Here is a 16,864-nt window from a genome sequence, read left to right as displayed (position 1 = left end):
TGGAGCACCGCCACCGCCCCCGGCAGCGAGCAGCACTGCCGTGAGTCCCCCCAAGGTGCGGCACCCAAGCACAGCCCCAATGCTAACCGCAGCCCAGAGCAGCAACACCAGCCGCCAGGAACCCCACCACGGTCCATCACCCCACCAGCAACTGCCACACCCCCAATGCCCACACACACACATCTTTCCTGGTCCAAACACGTCCTGAGGTGGGCAAGAGGGCAGCCAGCCCAGCCCCTCCCCCCGACCACAATCCCCATGCGCACACATCATTCATCAAAGGGTGGCAACCCCCCAGCAATGCAGCCAGGTGAGCCCCAAGCCAATGTTCCAGCCCCCCTCCCCCGGGGCCCCCCGCCCCAGACGGCATCCAGGAAACAGGGGTGTGGAAAGACCCCCCCTCCCCCCCGCCTTCCCACCAATCAATGTTTTGAAGTGTGAGGTGTGTATGCAAGCAGTTAAAATTTAGGAGCATAAACTGCGCACCACTGAGGGCGGTGCCACACGGGCAGCCTCACCCACCCACATGGCACCGCCCACCAGGCGCCACGCAACCCTCCCCCCAAAAGTGAATGTGTGGTGTTAGTGTTTCTGTGTGTTGTGGGTGGGTGCAATTAAAATTGAGGAGTTAGCTGCCCCAGGGTACCACAGAGGGGGGCCATTTTAGTGACCCCCCCCGCTATACCCCCTCAGGACATGCACCTTCCCCAAGACCCTACGTGCTTTGTGTGAGGGGCGTGGGGAGGCGGGGGGTTGGGGGATGGTATGACTGGGAGGAAGCACCTAGGAACCCCACCCCGCCCACCCCCAACCAGCCCAGTCACCCGACCCGGGGGCCGCCGGCCATTGACCCAGACCCAACCCGGAGTCCCTGCCCCACCACCACAGGGCAACCCCGGCAGCGGGTCCACCCCTGCCCCAACAGGGACGAACACCAGAGCAGGGCAGTCCAGACCCCCATCCTGAGAAACCACTGGTGACCCATAGCCTTGCGGCATCTCCCGCTGGCCTCCTGACACTCAGAGTGATGTGATAGAGCTAATCACAGGGGTCCAGAGAGAATGAGATTGGTCCAATTGATTGTTTGTAGATAGATAGGTAGATATTGTCTCATTACTGATATGATCTAATAGAAGGTTGCTAAACTGGTTAATGCTCAGATTGGCTTTTGTTTTCCAATGGATAGGATAGGGAAGGATAGTTTGGAAGGATAGTTTTTCTTGCGATGCATAAAGCAGTGAGGTCATGATAGGCTTCAGGAAGGTCCTAGAGAGGTACCCCGAGTTTAGGGTTGACTCGAGCGACGATCATCTTCACTACATGGTGCAGACTGCACTTGGGCGCAACAACCTCAAGCGGGAGATGGTTTGTCTGGCTGCAAAAAGACAGGTGTGAGAGGCTGCCAAAATGGAGCCTGACCAGGGAGAATCTAAGCATGATGACGCTAAAATTTGAATTAAAAAAATTCATATAAAATGAAGGGAGTGATACAGTTGAAATGTAAGAGGTGTGTCCTGTGTGTCCATACCAGGGCAATAAATCACAGGCCTTTTTGGAGTCCAGAGGTCACATGACCTGGAAGCTATTGAGCAAAAATCTTTAAATTTGAATTTAAAAAATTGATATAAAATGAAGGAAGTGATATAACTGAAATGTAAGAGGTGTGTCTTGTGTTCCCAGACCAGGGCTATAAATCAAAGGCCTTTTGGAGTTCAGAGGTCACATGACCTGGACGTTATTGAGCAAAAACCTGTGATTTATGGGAAAAAAAAAAAAAATCTGACAAAAATCACAGCAAGGCAATAATTGATCTTTTAGATGTGTTTCATGGTCCAGCAGTAGATCTATAATCTATAACAAATTTAGAGTATACAGTTTACTTGACACAGAGATCTCAAATTTTACCTAATTGTTTTGAAACATTTAATGCGTTATTAATAATGTAAGTGACAGAGCTGCTACAGATCATTTATTTATTTATTTAATACATTATCAAATACAAATTAATATACACTTGATTGGATGGAGAAAATGTTTCGGTTTCTTTTTTCGTCTAGTGGGTCAATTTTTTTTGTGACAGTCCCTAAGCTTCCTAGCAGTGAGGAAGTGGGTGACTGGTCCTCAAGCAGCTCTACTGGGGTAAACCTGAGCGGACAGCCGTTGATGCTAGTGGAGAAGGTGGATATCCGTCGAATACAGAACGTCAAACTGCCGGTCCTCAAGCCAAACACCGGGCGTAAGCTTGAGCGGAGAGTCGGTGGAGAGAGTGGATCTGAATATCGAACGTCAAACTGTCTTCACCACGGTTGATATATATCATACAACAAAACGCCACCAACTTGTATCAACAATCTATGCACCCAGCATACTTGTATTTGCTTCCCTACATTTGTAACAACCACCTTGATGACGCAGAGTGAGACCTCAGTGTCATTTTAATCTGTTCAACTCAAGCTGCGTTAAATTAGCAAAATGTACAAGTATCCGTTAATGGCATTCTTAAAAACGAAAATACGTTGTTTTGCTTTATTAAACAAATCAGCCTTTCTGCCCATAGTAGCGGCAGAAAAGCAGTAAAGATTTTAAGTCTCTACAGTAATAATGTAAAATATTTTTATCACTTGTTTGTCTGTGTCGGATATATTTGTGGTTTAAAACTTTCCTTGTCCGATTGCTCGACATGGATATTAAAACGACTCAACACCTCGGGTCTTAAATGTCAGGTTTTAAAAATGATTGACATGTCATAAAACTAATATGATTAGCGTCTGGGGGTGGGACAACTACAAAATAGACCAATGAAGACGTAGCGTTTGCGCGTCTCGCTGATCAGGAAGTTCTGTAAAGACGTCGAGTACCTGCCGGATTCACAAAACACAGTGTGAAGTGACACGGTGGAGGAGATGTACTGAGATTTATATTTACTGTAACGGTTTTCAGCGGCCCTAGCAATATGTTTGCTTCAATTGAAACGTGGCTTTGGCTTCTGATGTGGAGTAATCTGGCACTGAGTGTGTTTCCGAGTAGAGGTAAAGCTTGTTTTGTGTTAAAGTGAACATAAAGCCACCAGATTACAGTAAAGATGGACTAGCTTGTTTTGCATTGCATTAGCAATGTTTAGGCATTGTTTGGTTTTATCAGGCTGTCAACAGTTAAATAAATGTAATTTGATTTGTAGTGTTCGTTATATAATTTGACATGCTTAAATGTTATTAACTCATTCAGTGGAGCTTTACAGATTTTGCTTACAGGTTAAGAGCATTGTGTTTAAAGTAAAAGCGTATAGATCCTACTCAGTTTTTGATTGTGCCACATGCTAGCATACTCTGTTCGATTTACTTTACATTTGGTACTCACTCCACTTATCTTAAGGGTTACTCTTACTTCAGTTTGTTTGGATGATTTATTTTACATGTGGTAAGCAAACTATTTCCCCAAGTTCCTCACACTCAAACACTAATTGCTTCTTGTGTCGTCTTTGCTCTTAGAAAAGACAGAGAAAAATGTACTTTTCATCATAGCAGATGATCTGCGGCCGTCATTGGGTTGCTATGGAGACACATTAGCAAAATCCCCTAACATTGACCAGTTGGCATCCAAAAGTCAAACATTTCTCAATGCATTCGCACAGGTCAGTGTTTAATTTTCATATTAGTTAAAGCATTTGGGTCTGACGTGATGTACAGCCTGATGGGTTATAGAACCTGAATCTAAATCTGTGTGTTTGTTCTTCTAGCAAGCTGTCTGCGCTCCCAGTCGTACGTCTCTCTTAACTAGTCGCAGACCGGACACGACCCGGGTCTATGACTTCGGCTCGTACTGGAGAGTCCAATCTGGGAATTACACAACTCTGCCACAGTACTTTAAATCTAATGGGTACCTCACCATGTCTGTGGGCAAAGTATTTCATCCAGGTATAAATAACCATACAACACCAGTTTTGTTCAGCAAGTGCAGGTTCAGGTTGCTTTATTTTAACTTGTAAATAGACTTTGGTTGTAATTGAGACAAGGCTCCTGCCTTGATGCATATTTAAAAGGAACACAGATCATCGACATACAGGATGAAATTGTGAAGGGTAGGTAGAAAAATAAGTGGCGATTTAAGTATGTAATGTAACTTGTTCAAATGAGTATTCGCTGTCAGCACAAATACATTTTTATACCATTTTGCATTTTGTTTTGCTTCCAATCTCCATTTGGAGGAAAGAAGCTCAAATTTGCTGTGTACCATGAGGAGTAATCTACAAAATGGAAAACACATACTTTATAATTCCTTTGGGATGGGACACAGCCAGAAAAAGCACTTGGGAAAAACAGGATTTTTAACTCTATGTACAGTTTTGGGACTGAAAGATAGAGGCTCTAATCCAAGAGAGCTGGTGATTGTTATTCACATATTTATTGACGCTTTGAAATAGCAGCAATCTTCTCAAAGATTTTGAATTTTAGTATCAAAACAACATAAACTCAACACTTATCTCCTAAATGTCCTGGCAGCAAACAAAAAGGCTGTTGCAAAATGCTGGCTTCACTAAAACCACCCTATTGCTGATCTCTTTATCAATATTGTTAGACATATACATATTAAAATGATCTGAAAATGATGTGTTTATGTAGCCAATGAGACAGACCATCATGACATGAATGTGTCTTGACCTACTGATATCACGTTGCTTTATGTGTGTGTACTGTTGTAATTAGACAATCCATTCTGAAGAAGGCTGTTTTCTATAGAGAGACAAAGACATAAACTGACTGACCGAGCAACCTCCTGAACCATTTAACAGTCTCTCTTTAAAGAACTGAAGCTCAGAGACACCAGCATTGATGCCAAAGAAAAATAATAAATCAGCTCAGTAAAAGACAGATAGAATAAGGTGATTGTAGATTTATTGATGTGGAAATGGAAACAAGCTAACATTTGGTGGAGAACATTTATTTTCATTTAATTCACAAAATCAGTATGTGATTAAAAAAAAAAAACACCCTTGCTGAATTGCCACTGTATGAGTGAAAGGGTAATAACACAGATTTACTTGTGGTTAGCGATAAGTCATTTATCTGAAATGTATTCTCAACATGATGGAATTGCTGATGTTGTTGAGCGAAGTCCAATCTGTAGGAATTCGCTGTCTACTTAGAAAATGCCTTGGCATTTTTCTGACTAGCCAGTTAACAATGATTGTGTTGCATTTTTGTGCCCTCAGGCATTGCCTCTAATCACACTGATGACTACCCCTACAGCTGGTCCATCCCAGCCTATCACCCCACTTCATTCATATTTGAGAAAAAAAAGGTAGGAAAATGAGAGAGCATCAAAAAAATCTGCATAGGTAGAGCACAGCACAAACTGTTCTCATGACTTGTTTTTTCCCAGATGTGTAAAGGAGAGGATGGTAAACTCCATGCCAACTTACTATGTGCAGTGAATGTAACGGAGCAACCTGGAGGTATCCTGCCTGATATGGAGAGCACTGATGAGGCAGTGAGATTGTTGAAGACTCGAGTCAGTGATGACACCCCATTCTTCCTGGCTGTGGGTTTTCACAAACCACATATACCATTCAGGATCCCACAGGTATAAAACTTATCCACCAATACTCTATATGCTGCTTATGAAGAAATTGATTGTAACAACAAGATAATATGTATTCACCTTGTTTCTGATGATACTTCAGATACTTTTTGTTTTTGGGTTGGCTGTCCATCCCACAGTACATTTGTTCCATACTTGTGAATCCCTTAATGGAATTTCTTGAGATTGGTCAAAACACTTGGATTCAAAGATGAACTGATTGCCACACTTAAGATGCACCAAACAAAATGATAACATGATGACATTTTATGTCCAAAGGGTCGAAGGTCAGCTTCAATGTGTTTATTTTTATTTTTTTTAATTTCTTTCTTTCTTTCTTTTTGAACATGCAAAGAAACAAAATAAAACAAAACAAAGCAAATTAAGACAAAAACAAAATAACATTTAAATGGACAGAATCTATCTTCAGGCACATACAAGTCTGAATATTGCGTGGTCGAAAAGGAGTAGGAAGAAGTATAAACTTATTTAATCCTACCCCTCAGTGCTTTTACACCTTTATCATTTACTTAATACAAGAATCAAACAATACTATTTTCCTAATTTTAGCATCGAATCACAACAAATCCATAATGCAGTAACTGAATTATTCACAACAAAATGTTCATGGCAGTACAGTCATATAAACAGACTCAACAATTCAACCATTTTCTTTAATAATTACAGCATATTTATCGATACAACATCATCCATTGGCGGTGGACACGGTGGTGCAGTGGTTAGCACTCGTGCCTCACAGCAAGAAGGTCCTGGGTTCGATTCCGACACCAGTCGATGGGGGTGGGACCTTTCTGTGTGGAGTTTGCATGTTCTCCCCATGTCTGCGTGGGTTCTCTCTGTGTACTCTGGTTTCCTCCCACAATCCAAAGACATGCACTGATAGGTTAATTGGTTAATATAAATTGCCCATAGGTGTGAATGTGAGAGTGATTGTTTGTCTCTATATGTTCAGCCCTGTGATGAACTGGCGAAATGTCCAGGGTGTACCCCGCCTTCGCCCTTAAGTAGCTGGGATAGGCTCCAAGCGACCCCTGTGACCCTAGTGAGGATAAAGCGGGTTCAGATAATGAATGAACATTATCCATGAACAAACAGGCCTCATTGTCATTATTAAATACTGTACCTCTCAAGAATTAATTCTTTATATTTTTTTTTAAACTGAATTATGTTTGATATTTGTTTTATCTCCACACACAATTTGTTCCATAATTTTACTCCACAGATGGTAATACAGAAACTTTTTAACGTAGTGCGTACTTTGTGAGTCTTTAAATTAAATTTTCCCCATAAATCATAGACTCCCTCTCTTTCACAAAACATTTCTTGAATATTGCCAGGCAGTAAGTTATTCTTTGCTTTATACATTATTTGAATAGTTTTGAACTCCACAAGGTCAATGAGTTTTAAAGTTTTAGATTGTAAAAATAGTGGATTTGTGTGTTCCCGTGTCATCAAAATATTCTGTAAAAACTCTTTTTTTCTTCATCATGCATCATCAAAATTCTTTGTAAAAGAAATCCGTAAGTACAGATGACATGGAAATGATTAACTGTCAATACAAAAATAATTTCCATTTCACCAAAAAATATACTAAGTTAAGAAAATTCTCTCAAAGTCTATAGTATAGGAGTCAGGACAGACATGGATAAATTGCAATTTGAGTAATTGGTGAAGGCATAAAAAGTTGGGCCAGTAATTCTAATTAATTGTGTCACTAACTTGATAAACTTCCACAGACCATGCATTAAATTTATATGAACACTAAACACCTACCTGTACCACCTCTGGTAGTTTGTAATAACTGTGGAGGTCATCTGTTAGTTGATTGTTATGCTAATTCTGGGTGAATTTGCTACAGCTACAGTTTGTGAAATAAAAATTCTATCGCAAATGACCTACCCTATTTCAGCAAACACAGGCGTCCTGTAGTAATATTAGTCCAATACGAATCAACATCTCTATGGTTTGGTGGGATTTACAGCATTTTTGTTTTCTTCATGCATTTGTTCAGCCTATTTTCTGGTCGAAGATGATGGAGGAGGTGATGATGATAAATGAACATTTTTTTGGGTGGAAGTTCATGAGTCTCATGTCACATTATAATATGGATATTCAGTGAAAAAGCATACTTAAATCCTTTTGAACAGCAACATTTCAAAAGATGTTGAGATGGAGTGCATGTGTTTTCAATAGTTATCTGTAAGTGGTGCACCTGTCCTTGACATCACAGCCAGTGAATAATGGCTATTTTTAAGCATGCACAGCTGCATGTGAACAGGAATTTTAGTGGAATTTAATTTTTGATTTCATACAAACAGGAAGAAGGGCAAAAACTGGAATACTAGATTGCATGTAAATGTAGTGACTGAGATTAAGCTCTTGGTTATTGAGAAACACTGGTCACATTTCTCTAATGTGAGCTACATGACTTGAAAATTCTGTGAAATGTCTTTGTGAACCTTGTCCAATTGGTTTGCAGACAGCAATTTCAACTATGTCACTCCGCAAACACTGTAATTGTATTAGTAGTAGATATTCTAATGGTGGTATAATGTTGCTTATTCACTTGGATGTAGTTACGCTCGGTCTAGGGGTTGCCGAGACGCAACATGGTGTGAGACTCCCCTCCCTCCATGTCCCTTAACAAACAGGAGCAATTTACACAAATGACCAGCAACCACGCCACTGCAATATGAGATATTTATTTACAAAAAAAGGAAAATTAAATCGGGTAGGGAATCATAATAATCTACAAACACAAACGAAGGAAACCAAAATACATCAATCTTACCTAACAAAAAACTTAAAGAAAAAGATTCTCTCCTTGTGTAGCTGATTTTACAAAGTTTGAACAAAAATTACAAAAGGTTGGTCTGCAACAGAGGGGGGAATGGAATGAGAGGAGTCTCCTGGGAGGAAGGAAGATCTGGCTTTAAATTTCCCAGCTCATCTCTGAAGCACCAATCAGCTGCAGCCAGCAACACTACTCCTGCAGCTCATCCTCAATCAACCATTATCTGTTGGAGGGAAAGACAGAATACACCCACACAAGGAAGAGAACAGAAAAAACTACAAAAATACAACAGAATCACAAATGACAGCACACTACAGAATAAACAAAATACTAACCCTTAACAGATGTATTATACTCTATTACTCCCTATAGCCTAAATTAATAATTGCTTGCTGGTACAAATATGTCAGTGGGGAACTGAAAGTCATTGTTCTGATACAAGAGGCAGTTTTGCTGACTGTGTTGCTGTGGTCTGAGAAATTAGACAAAAACAAAAGCATAATTATAAAGAATTGAGGAGTGGCGAGAGTGAAAAGGAACAGGGCACAGGGCAGTGTATTTAATGTGTGTGATCATGTGACCTATAATAAATTCACAAAAAAAGTAAATGTATGAACCTGTTGAACAAAGTACAGAACCCTAAGGTAGCCATGGAGGAAAATAAATCAGGGATGTTCAAGGTTTATGATACAGTTCATCCATTTTGGTTGACTGCATTGCATCAGCTTTAATAACTCATCAGCAACACAAACTAACCAAAGTACAGTAGAAATGGGTGATTTTCATCAAAACACACTATCACTCAGCTGGATAAATGACATTGATATGAATGTCTAGCCATGAAAGGAGGATGCAGGGGTTGTTTACACAAGTTATAGTCATGACTTTGAACAAACTGACAAAATAAGAAGAAAGAATCACTCAAATCATTGGAACAAATTCATCAAAACTTTGGAAGAAATGTATGAAAATGTGGATACATATTGCTTCTCATGCCCATAAATAAATGAAAACATTATATTGATGTACATTAATTAAATGAATAGAAGTGTTTGTATGTATATCCATGGCTCACTAACAATGGAGCTTGGTGTGCTGCTGGGTGAGAAAATATGGGAAACGATATAGATATCCCTTAAAACCGCATAGTGAAAGTGTCTGAAATGTGCACTGATGTAGATGGGGAAGAACAGCATGACTTTTAGCTGTTTATGGTTGATCAGAAATGATTGACTGTATGCTGAACACATTTGACTGTAAAGTGTAAGCTACGTGATGAAGAAAGCAAAGGTTAAGTGAACACCATCACCATGTGATGTACAGTACGCAACATGTGTACTGTAGACCCTATTTGTCCACACATGGATTGTGACCTAGGCTACATTATGTTTTCTCAGTCTTAGCTGGATCACCTCCTGATGACACTGTGAATAGGATGTGATATTCTTGATAATATTTTCTGCATAACACAAAGCATTTCTCATTCTTTGTTACCATTTACAAAACACACTCTACGGTTTGATCAATTATTAATTGAACGTGTCTTTATGTCTTTGTTTCATCTCCAAAGTATGATGTATAATTTCAAGTCATCACATGCATTATCGTCTAATTGTTAAAATCTGCCAAAGCCATATTTCATAATTTGGACTCAGATATAGTCCCTGTAAAAAACACTAAGTTAATAAATTCACAGTCAGGTGCAAACTGAATACAATTATATGAAAGTGTACAATTATAGACCATATGGTCCTTGTGATGACATGACAGCAGAAGGTTTTAGAAGGTAATTGCAGCATGTATGGCATTTTTTCCCAGTTGCATCACAGGGAAGAACATTAGTTATGAGGGTGATGACAATCTGTGGCCAAACAAACAGGAGCAATACTATGTCCAGTGACTCCCAGTACTGTGTTACTGACTGCGGTGCTCTACAGTAGTACACAAGAACAGGCCCATGTTATGTTTCATACTACACATATTTTGGTTGACTGTACTTTCAGGTACAGATTTTTTACCTTCATTTAGAACATAACATCATAGATGCACTTTAAAAATGAGATTGCTCTGCATTAACCACCAAAAAACACTTGGATAAGACACTATGGATACAATAAACAGGATAAAAAATATCCGTAGAAAAAAAAAATCATAAATAAGTAACTGTAAATAACTTTGCAGTGGTTGTGCAGTTGAGGAAAACTGTGAATACTAAAACAAAAGAAGCAGTATAATATTGTGTAGTGTACAAAATGCGTTTGTTTTCCAGGAGTACCTGAGTCTCTACCCCATTGATAACATGACTCTGGCCCTTGACCCTGACGTTCCCATACTCCTCCCCCCTGTGGCCTATAACCCCTGGACTGATGTGAGGAAGAGGGAGGACGTCCAGAAACTAAACATTAGCTTCCCCTATGGACCGATTCCTAAAGATTTCCAGGTCTGTAGCAGGTCATTTGAAACTCTATTACTTTGACCTCATGTTCAAAGAAATATTAATATTGTTTTGTAAATCTGTTTTCAAGCTGCGTATCCGCCAGCACTACTATGCTGCTGTGTCTTACATGGATAGTCAAGTTGGACGGCTACTCAGTGCCCTCGATGAGCTGGGCTTGGCTAACAACACTGTGGTTGTGTTCACCTCGGATCATGGTAAGAAGCTGCTTTAACTGGGGATGTCAGACAATGTTATGCTGTTTCTTCTCCACTTTATTGTTAAAACATAGAATTAGACCTCATATTTCCAGCATTTAGTAAAAGGACACACTCAAGTCTAAGGTTGTTGATCTTTATAATTTTTTTAAAAATCTAGAGTTTATGAAGCTTTTTCACATTAAATTTGCCTTCCTCTTGTAACTACTTTCAACCACCAGATGGCACTGTTGTAACAGCATTTCTTGGATGCACCTCCTTCCCTGTTTTCTCCCAAAATCCATCTTTTTTCTGCTTTCCCTGCTTTTTTATAAACTTTGTGACTTGGAAACTCAATTTCTTTTAATGTCTCCTTCAGTAAAAGATACTGAAGTTAATCTTTTCTGTAACTGTTGAATTGCCAGATTTTGTAATTAAAGATGGCAGCAGAGAAAGCTTTCTGTGTCTAAAACATTATTTAATTATCAAGTATATAATATTTGGTTGTTTCATTTGCCTCATCTCTCTTTCGTTTCAAAGCGGCATATGACTTTCATCACTAATTTTTCTTCAAATTTTTAAAACCCTAGTGATAGCCTCCTTATCACTAATCCATACGTCTTTCTGTGCTAATGCACCTGAATCACTTCCCTCACGGTGAACAACTCTGAAGTGTACTCCATCACAAGCTGTCTGTTTACATACCAAACCGGTATGTCACTAGGGCCTTTTTGGAAATTTTGTTGCGAATGCATTGTGGGAATGGGAATTCCATGCATCCATTATAGCCGCAGCAGCAACAAACACAGAAACGGCTTCATTGCCTCTTACCACTGTGGCTGCATGGAGCACCATTAACAAAGCATGTCACAACAAATTTCCGAAAATGTCCAAGTGACCTACCGGCTCTATTTGTAAACAAATTAATTGTTCATGGTGGAGCACACATCAGCTTTGTTCACTGTGAGGGAAGAGATTCAGGTGTGTAATCATGGAAAGACTTACGGATTTGTAATACTTAGGCTATGACTCTGGTTTTACAGATTTGATGAAAAATTGGTGGTGAAAGTCATACACAGCTTTAAGCAGTGATTAACACATTTGCAATAACTTCTTTGTATATGTTGCAGGTTGGTCTTTAGGTGAACATGGTGAATGGGCAAAATACTCAAATTTTGATGTGGCAACACGTGTCCCTCTAATCTTCTATGTTCCTAATGTCCACTACGCCAAGTGGCCAACCTTTAGGGTATACCTTCCCTTTTGTTGACATCTTCAACAAACCAGAGCTCAGCTTTAAGAGTAAGGTCCCCACCACTGAGAGCAATAACCATTGATAAAATGTGACATGCTTTGAGAAAGAGATGTACATTGCTAAAAGTAACTCAAGTGTGAATAAACATTTTCATGTAATTGCTCATATAACACTGTTTTAACAAAATTAATTAAGGTGCAGGACTAGACGTTGAAGAAGAGCCATGAAGAGTTCCATAAGTATTTACATAAGGATACCCTTTGAGATTTTGCCTCTGGACTGTAATTGCAAAATGGTGCTATGATGATGAAATGTAAGCCTCAGATTTAGTGGATAGATGATGGTCTTTAACTGGCTGATCCCTGTTTCTTCTTTAGACGATGGAGTGACAGAAAATATGGTGGAGTTGGTGGATATCTTTCCTACCCTCTCCTACATGTCTGGCCTCATAGCCCCTGAACCTTGTCCTGATTTTTCTTTCCAGGTATTAAACACGGCTAATTTCAATGCTCAAACATAAATCAGGAAGTAAACAGTCCCCACACACGGTGGACAAAAATGTGTTTCCTTTGTTCTGTTTTGTTGTGGTCAGGAGGAGCTATGTACAGAGGGAGACAACCTGGCCTACACTTTTTACCAGAGCGATGAACCAAGGATGCTGAAAAGGTAGCATTTAGTCAGTACCCTCGCCCTGCTGATACACCACAGGTAAGAGCATGAACATAACACTGTGCAGATAATGTGCTTTTTAAGAATTACCTCTAATAGTTTCTTCTGCCTTGGTGATCTTTGTTGAACCTTAGGTACCTGTTTTCCCTCTATTCATTCTAATTATATCAAACACAAAATATTTTGCCACAAAAAATCTGAATCACAGATTCTTTGATTTTTTTTTTTATAAAGCAAATGGAAAAAAGCTTTTATGAGCTAAGTAAAGGTGAATTATTTTGTTATTTTCATTCAGCGAACAGTTACTATGCCCCACATACTTGGAATTTGCTTGAATAATGCAACAACAAATAATGGTGAGGCAGTTCCAAGGTTTAATTGCATTAATTGAGCGGTTGAAATCTTACTGATGTGTTGTTCTTGAGAGTTCAAACTGCAAAATGGTACAACCCTTTAGAGATGGTGCTGAGTTATGTTGCACCTCAAATTGCCTTAAGGAGGAATGAGCTACAAAATGAAACTTGCACAGTAATTGGAAACGACATGGAGATGTTACACATGGTGATGTTGTTTTGAGCTTTTGAAAGTTCAGTTCTCTGATGACTTAACCCTAACTACCAAAGTCTACCAAAGTGAACTCGACCTCAGGCGGAATCAAAGGGGCGGTTGACGCAGCTTATAGTGTGACGTATCACTTCCGCATTCGAAAGTGATACATACCCCTGTGGCACGAAGCCACGGTAGCAACCCTGGCATGAAGCCACAGCACCTGTTGCACCCGTGGCATGAAGTGCACCCTGGTGTGTAGCCGCGGTTGGCACCAGTGGCACGAAGCCATGCCAGTGCCTTCATTTGCACCTGTCTTTGCAGGACAGGGGTCACCATCACAATACGTCACACCTTGGTTGTGGAACAAGAGGCGTTCCTTTTACACAGCGTTCCAGAATCATGATTCCACCTTATCATGGCTCTGTTACTGCCTCCAGACTCCAGAGGTGTTATAAAGCCGCAATTAAGGTGGGACCAAATGATTCCACCATTTCGTTTACACAGACGTTTTGGAATAAAGATGAAATATTCCTGAAACAGAAGTGCTGTGTAAAAGAGGCTACTATGTCAACCTAATCTACTCTGGAACAGGTTATGTTCAAGAAGGTGGATCAAAACATCCAAACACACTCACATACCACTTCTTACTTCTCAATTCTCCTAGGAGATCCCATGAAACTTGAGGTACATGGATATTTTTTAGTTCATGCACCTGTATGTACATGTATGTAGGAGGTTCTCTGGGGAAACAAAGAGTTCTAGACAGTTGCCTTTAGTGTTGCTTATGATAGATATGTCCTTATTCTCAAAACAAGTTTTTATAGCCATACATTTGTCACAAACAGAAATTTTGGTTTTATAGAAGTTCTTCATTTGTTGCCACGCTATGTAAAGCTATGTATGCACTGCAGGCAAAAGTGGCCCAAATCGGACTTTTTTGCCCATATGTGACCCATATCTGTTCTTTTTATGACAGCACAAATCAGACCCAGGCCAGGTCTTAAATCGGATACATATCTGGTGTTTAGCAATGCGATTTCAGTCTGCACGGTCATGTAGTATTTTATCAGACTTTGACATCATTGACAAGAGACAGATGTTACAATTATGCACTGGAGGAGGCAAGAAAGTCTGATTTCAGCAAAAAATCTGAATTGAGCATTAAATCTGCAGTGCCGGCATTTAACTGAAAAAAATATGGCTGAAACTTACTATCATTATTTTTTTGCCCACAGTTTTGGGGGAGAAGTGCTTCTGTCAAGAAGGAAATTCACCCATTGCTACTTGCAGTTATATTTTCTTGTTTTTAGCTTACCGGCCGACAAGCGTACGCTATTGTCGTCATGCGGCGTCCATCATCATCTGTTGTCTGTTACAAAAATTTCAATCATCTTCTTCTCTGAAACTACAATTCCCATTGACTTCAAACTTGGTATACAGCTTCTTTATGATGATGTCAACAAAAGTTAGTGAAATTATTTGGATCCGGATCTGATTCTGGATTTGGTGCGACTTTGAAAAATTTCCCCATTATAAGAGATGAGAAGTGGATCGATGCAATAACTCAGTAAATATAAATGATATCAAGTTGAAATTTCTACAGTACAGCCCTGATGGGGAGATGACCAAAACATAATGGCCACATGCTGATCAGGATCTTCTGGATCATGGAACTTACGGAAAATTTAACATGGGCTCTTATGGGGACAAAATTTCAATCGTCTTCTTCTCAGAAACTACAGTTCTGATTGACTTCAAACTTGGTATACAGCTTCTTTATGATGATGTCAACACAAGGTATTAAAATTATTTCGATCCGGATCTGATTCTGGATTTAATGCGACTTTGACCAATTTTCCCATTATAACAGATAGGAAGTGGATTGATACAATAAATCAGTAAGTATCAATGATATCAAGTTTGAATTTGAATTTTTTACAGATCTGATTGAAATATGACCAAAACATGGGCTACTTCTGTAATATAATAAATACACGTAACTGGGTGATAATAATGGCATTTGGATACATTTCCCAAAGCTTTTAATTTGGCCGGTAAGCTACAGGGCCATTGGTCCTATTTTTTATTATGTTGTTCCTGCACCTTCACTGTTTGTAACTTCAACAGCTTGTGCATTCTTCTTTTGTTGTTATTTGTTTCTTCCTTCATCATTTTGTTTCCAAGGTTTTATACAAAAGCAGGCAGGTTTCTAATATAAACATGTCTCGATGTTTCTAATAAACAGATTTCAGAGTTGCATTTAAAGTGTGAAATTGAGAATAGGTGACAAGTGAAGTCATGCAAGTGACAGTTATACACTGTTGTCAGCAGGCTAGGGTTGTTTGACCCTCTGCTTCCAACAACACAGTGCTTCCTCATAACAGAGCTGCCAGCTAACAAGTACAGTTGTGTGCATAAAAAGATCCACATGAGCGCTGCACCATCTGTAGGTTAATCTGTGCACAGAGCCATTTGGCTGCTTGACATTAGCATATCGCCAGGATGAGTTGGCAGGTGCAGATTTGACATCAAAGCGGCAAAACCTTCACAATGAATCATTTTAAAAATCTTCTTAAAGCTTAATGTTTTCTCTATAGGAGAACTCTGACCTTCCTGACCTGAAAGACATCAAGGTTATGGGTTACTCTGTGCGCTGCTGGTACTACAGATACACTCTGTGGCTGGGATTCAACCCCAAAACATTCCAGGTAGGAATTCAAGCATCTCACTTACCTGGCAAGCATGAGAATTCTCTAAGTTTATTCTGTTCAGCTGTCTGTCTAGGGCTGAGGATCAGACTTCATTAACTTTTATGTCAACGATCCACATATGTAAATATGATTGAGTATTGACAAATGACAACAAAAGCACCACATTTGATTAGGAGTATTGAGTTTGATTTTTCTCTATTGTGAGGTCTTGAAAAACCAATGGGACTAGAGAGAGTAGTGAGTAACTCACCATGGGACTTGAAAACTAATGCCATGATAACCAACTATTGGTAACTTTTAGAGTCAAAGAAATTGATGAAAGCCAGAAGCTCTGTTGTTGTTTTCACCACTGGACAAGCTCTAAATAAAAAGAATGGAGTTTAATGCTGAAATGGCAGTGTTTCTTCTACTTGAGTGAGTTGATTATGGGGCTTATGAAGGTATAAAACATATGTGATGTTATGTTGCCAGTAATTTCATGAGCCACGGTTCAGACTAAGCTGTGACAGTTCTGACCTACTTTGGACGATTCCAAACAGATCTTTAGTGTAGCTATTGAAAACACAAACAGAAAGAAAATGGAGGTGATTTGTAGTTTTTACTGTGACTGTTTTCTTCTAAAAACAGAGCTTAGCTAATGGAGCTATAATGTAACTA

The 16,864-nt window shown here is 39.6% G+C and overlaps 1 protein-coding gene across 1 annotated transcript; it reads left to right on the top strand.

Annotated features, from left to right (window-relative positions):
- Nucleotides 1–2,081: 2,081 nt before the first annotated feature.
- LOC115426855 (iduronate 2-sulfatase-like) lies at nucleotides 2,082–16,303 on the top strand. Its single transcript, XM_030145085.1, is given in 13 exon segments — nucleotides 2,082–3,029; nucleotides 3,489–3,631; nucleotides 3,737–3,914; nucleotides 5,210–5,298; nucleotides 5,380–5,580; nucleotides 10,662–10,832; nucleotides 10,918–11,044; nucleotides 12,154–12,245; nucleotides 12,247–12,325; nucleotides 12,656–12,762; nucleotides 12,871–12,925; nucleotides 12,928–12,986; nucleotides 16,094–16,303. Coding segments are annotated over 13 exon segments (1,587 nt in total). The 5' UTR covers nucleotides 2,082–2,953.
- Nucleotides 16,304–16,864: the final 561 nt, after the last annotated feature.

Source organism: Sphaeramia orbicularis, chromosome 10 (assembly GCF_902148855.1).
Source record: "Sphaeramia orbicularis chromosome 10, fSphaOr1.1, whole genome shotgun sequence".
Lineage (NCBI taxonomy): Eukaryota > Metazoa > Chordata > Actinopteri > Kurtiformes > Apogonidae > Sphaeramia > Sphaeramia orbicularis.
This window is presented reverse-complemented; position numbering and strand designations above follow the sequence as displayed.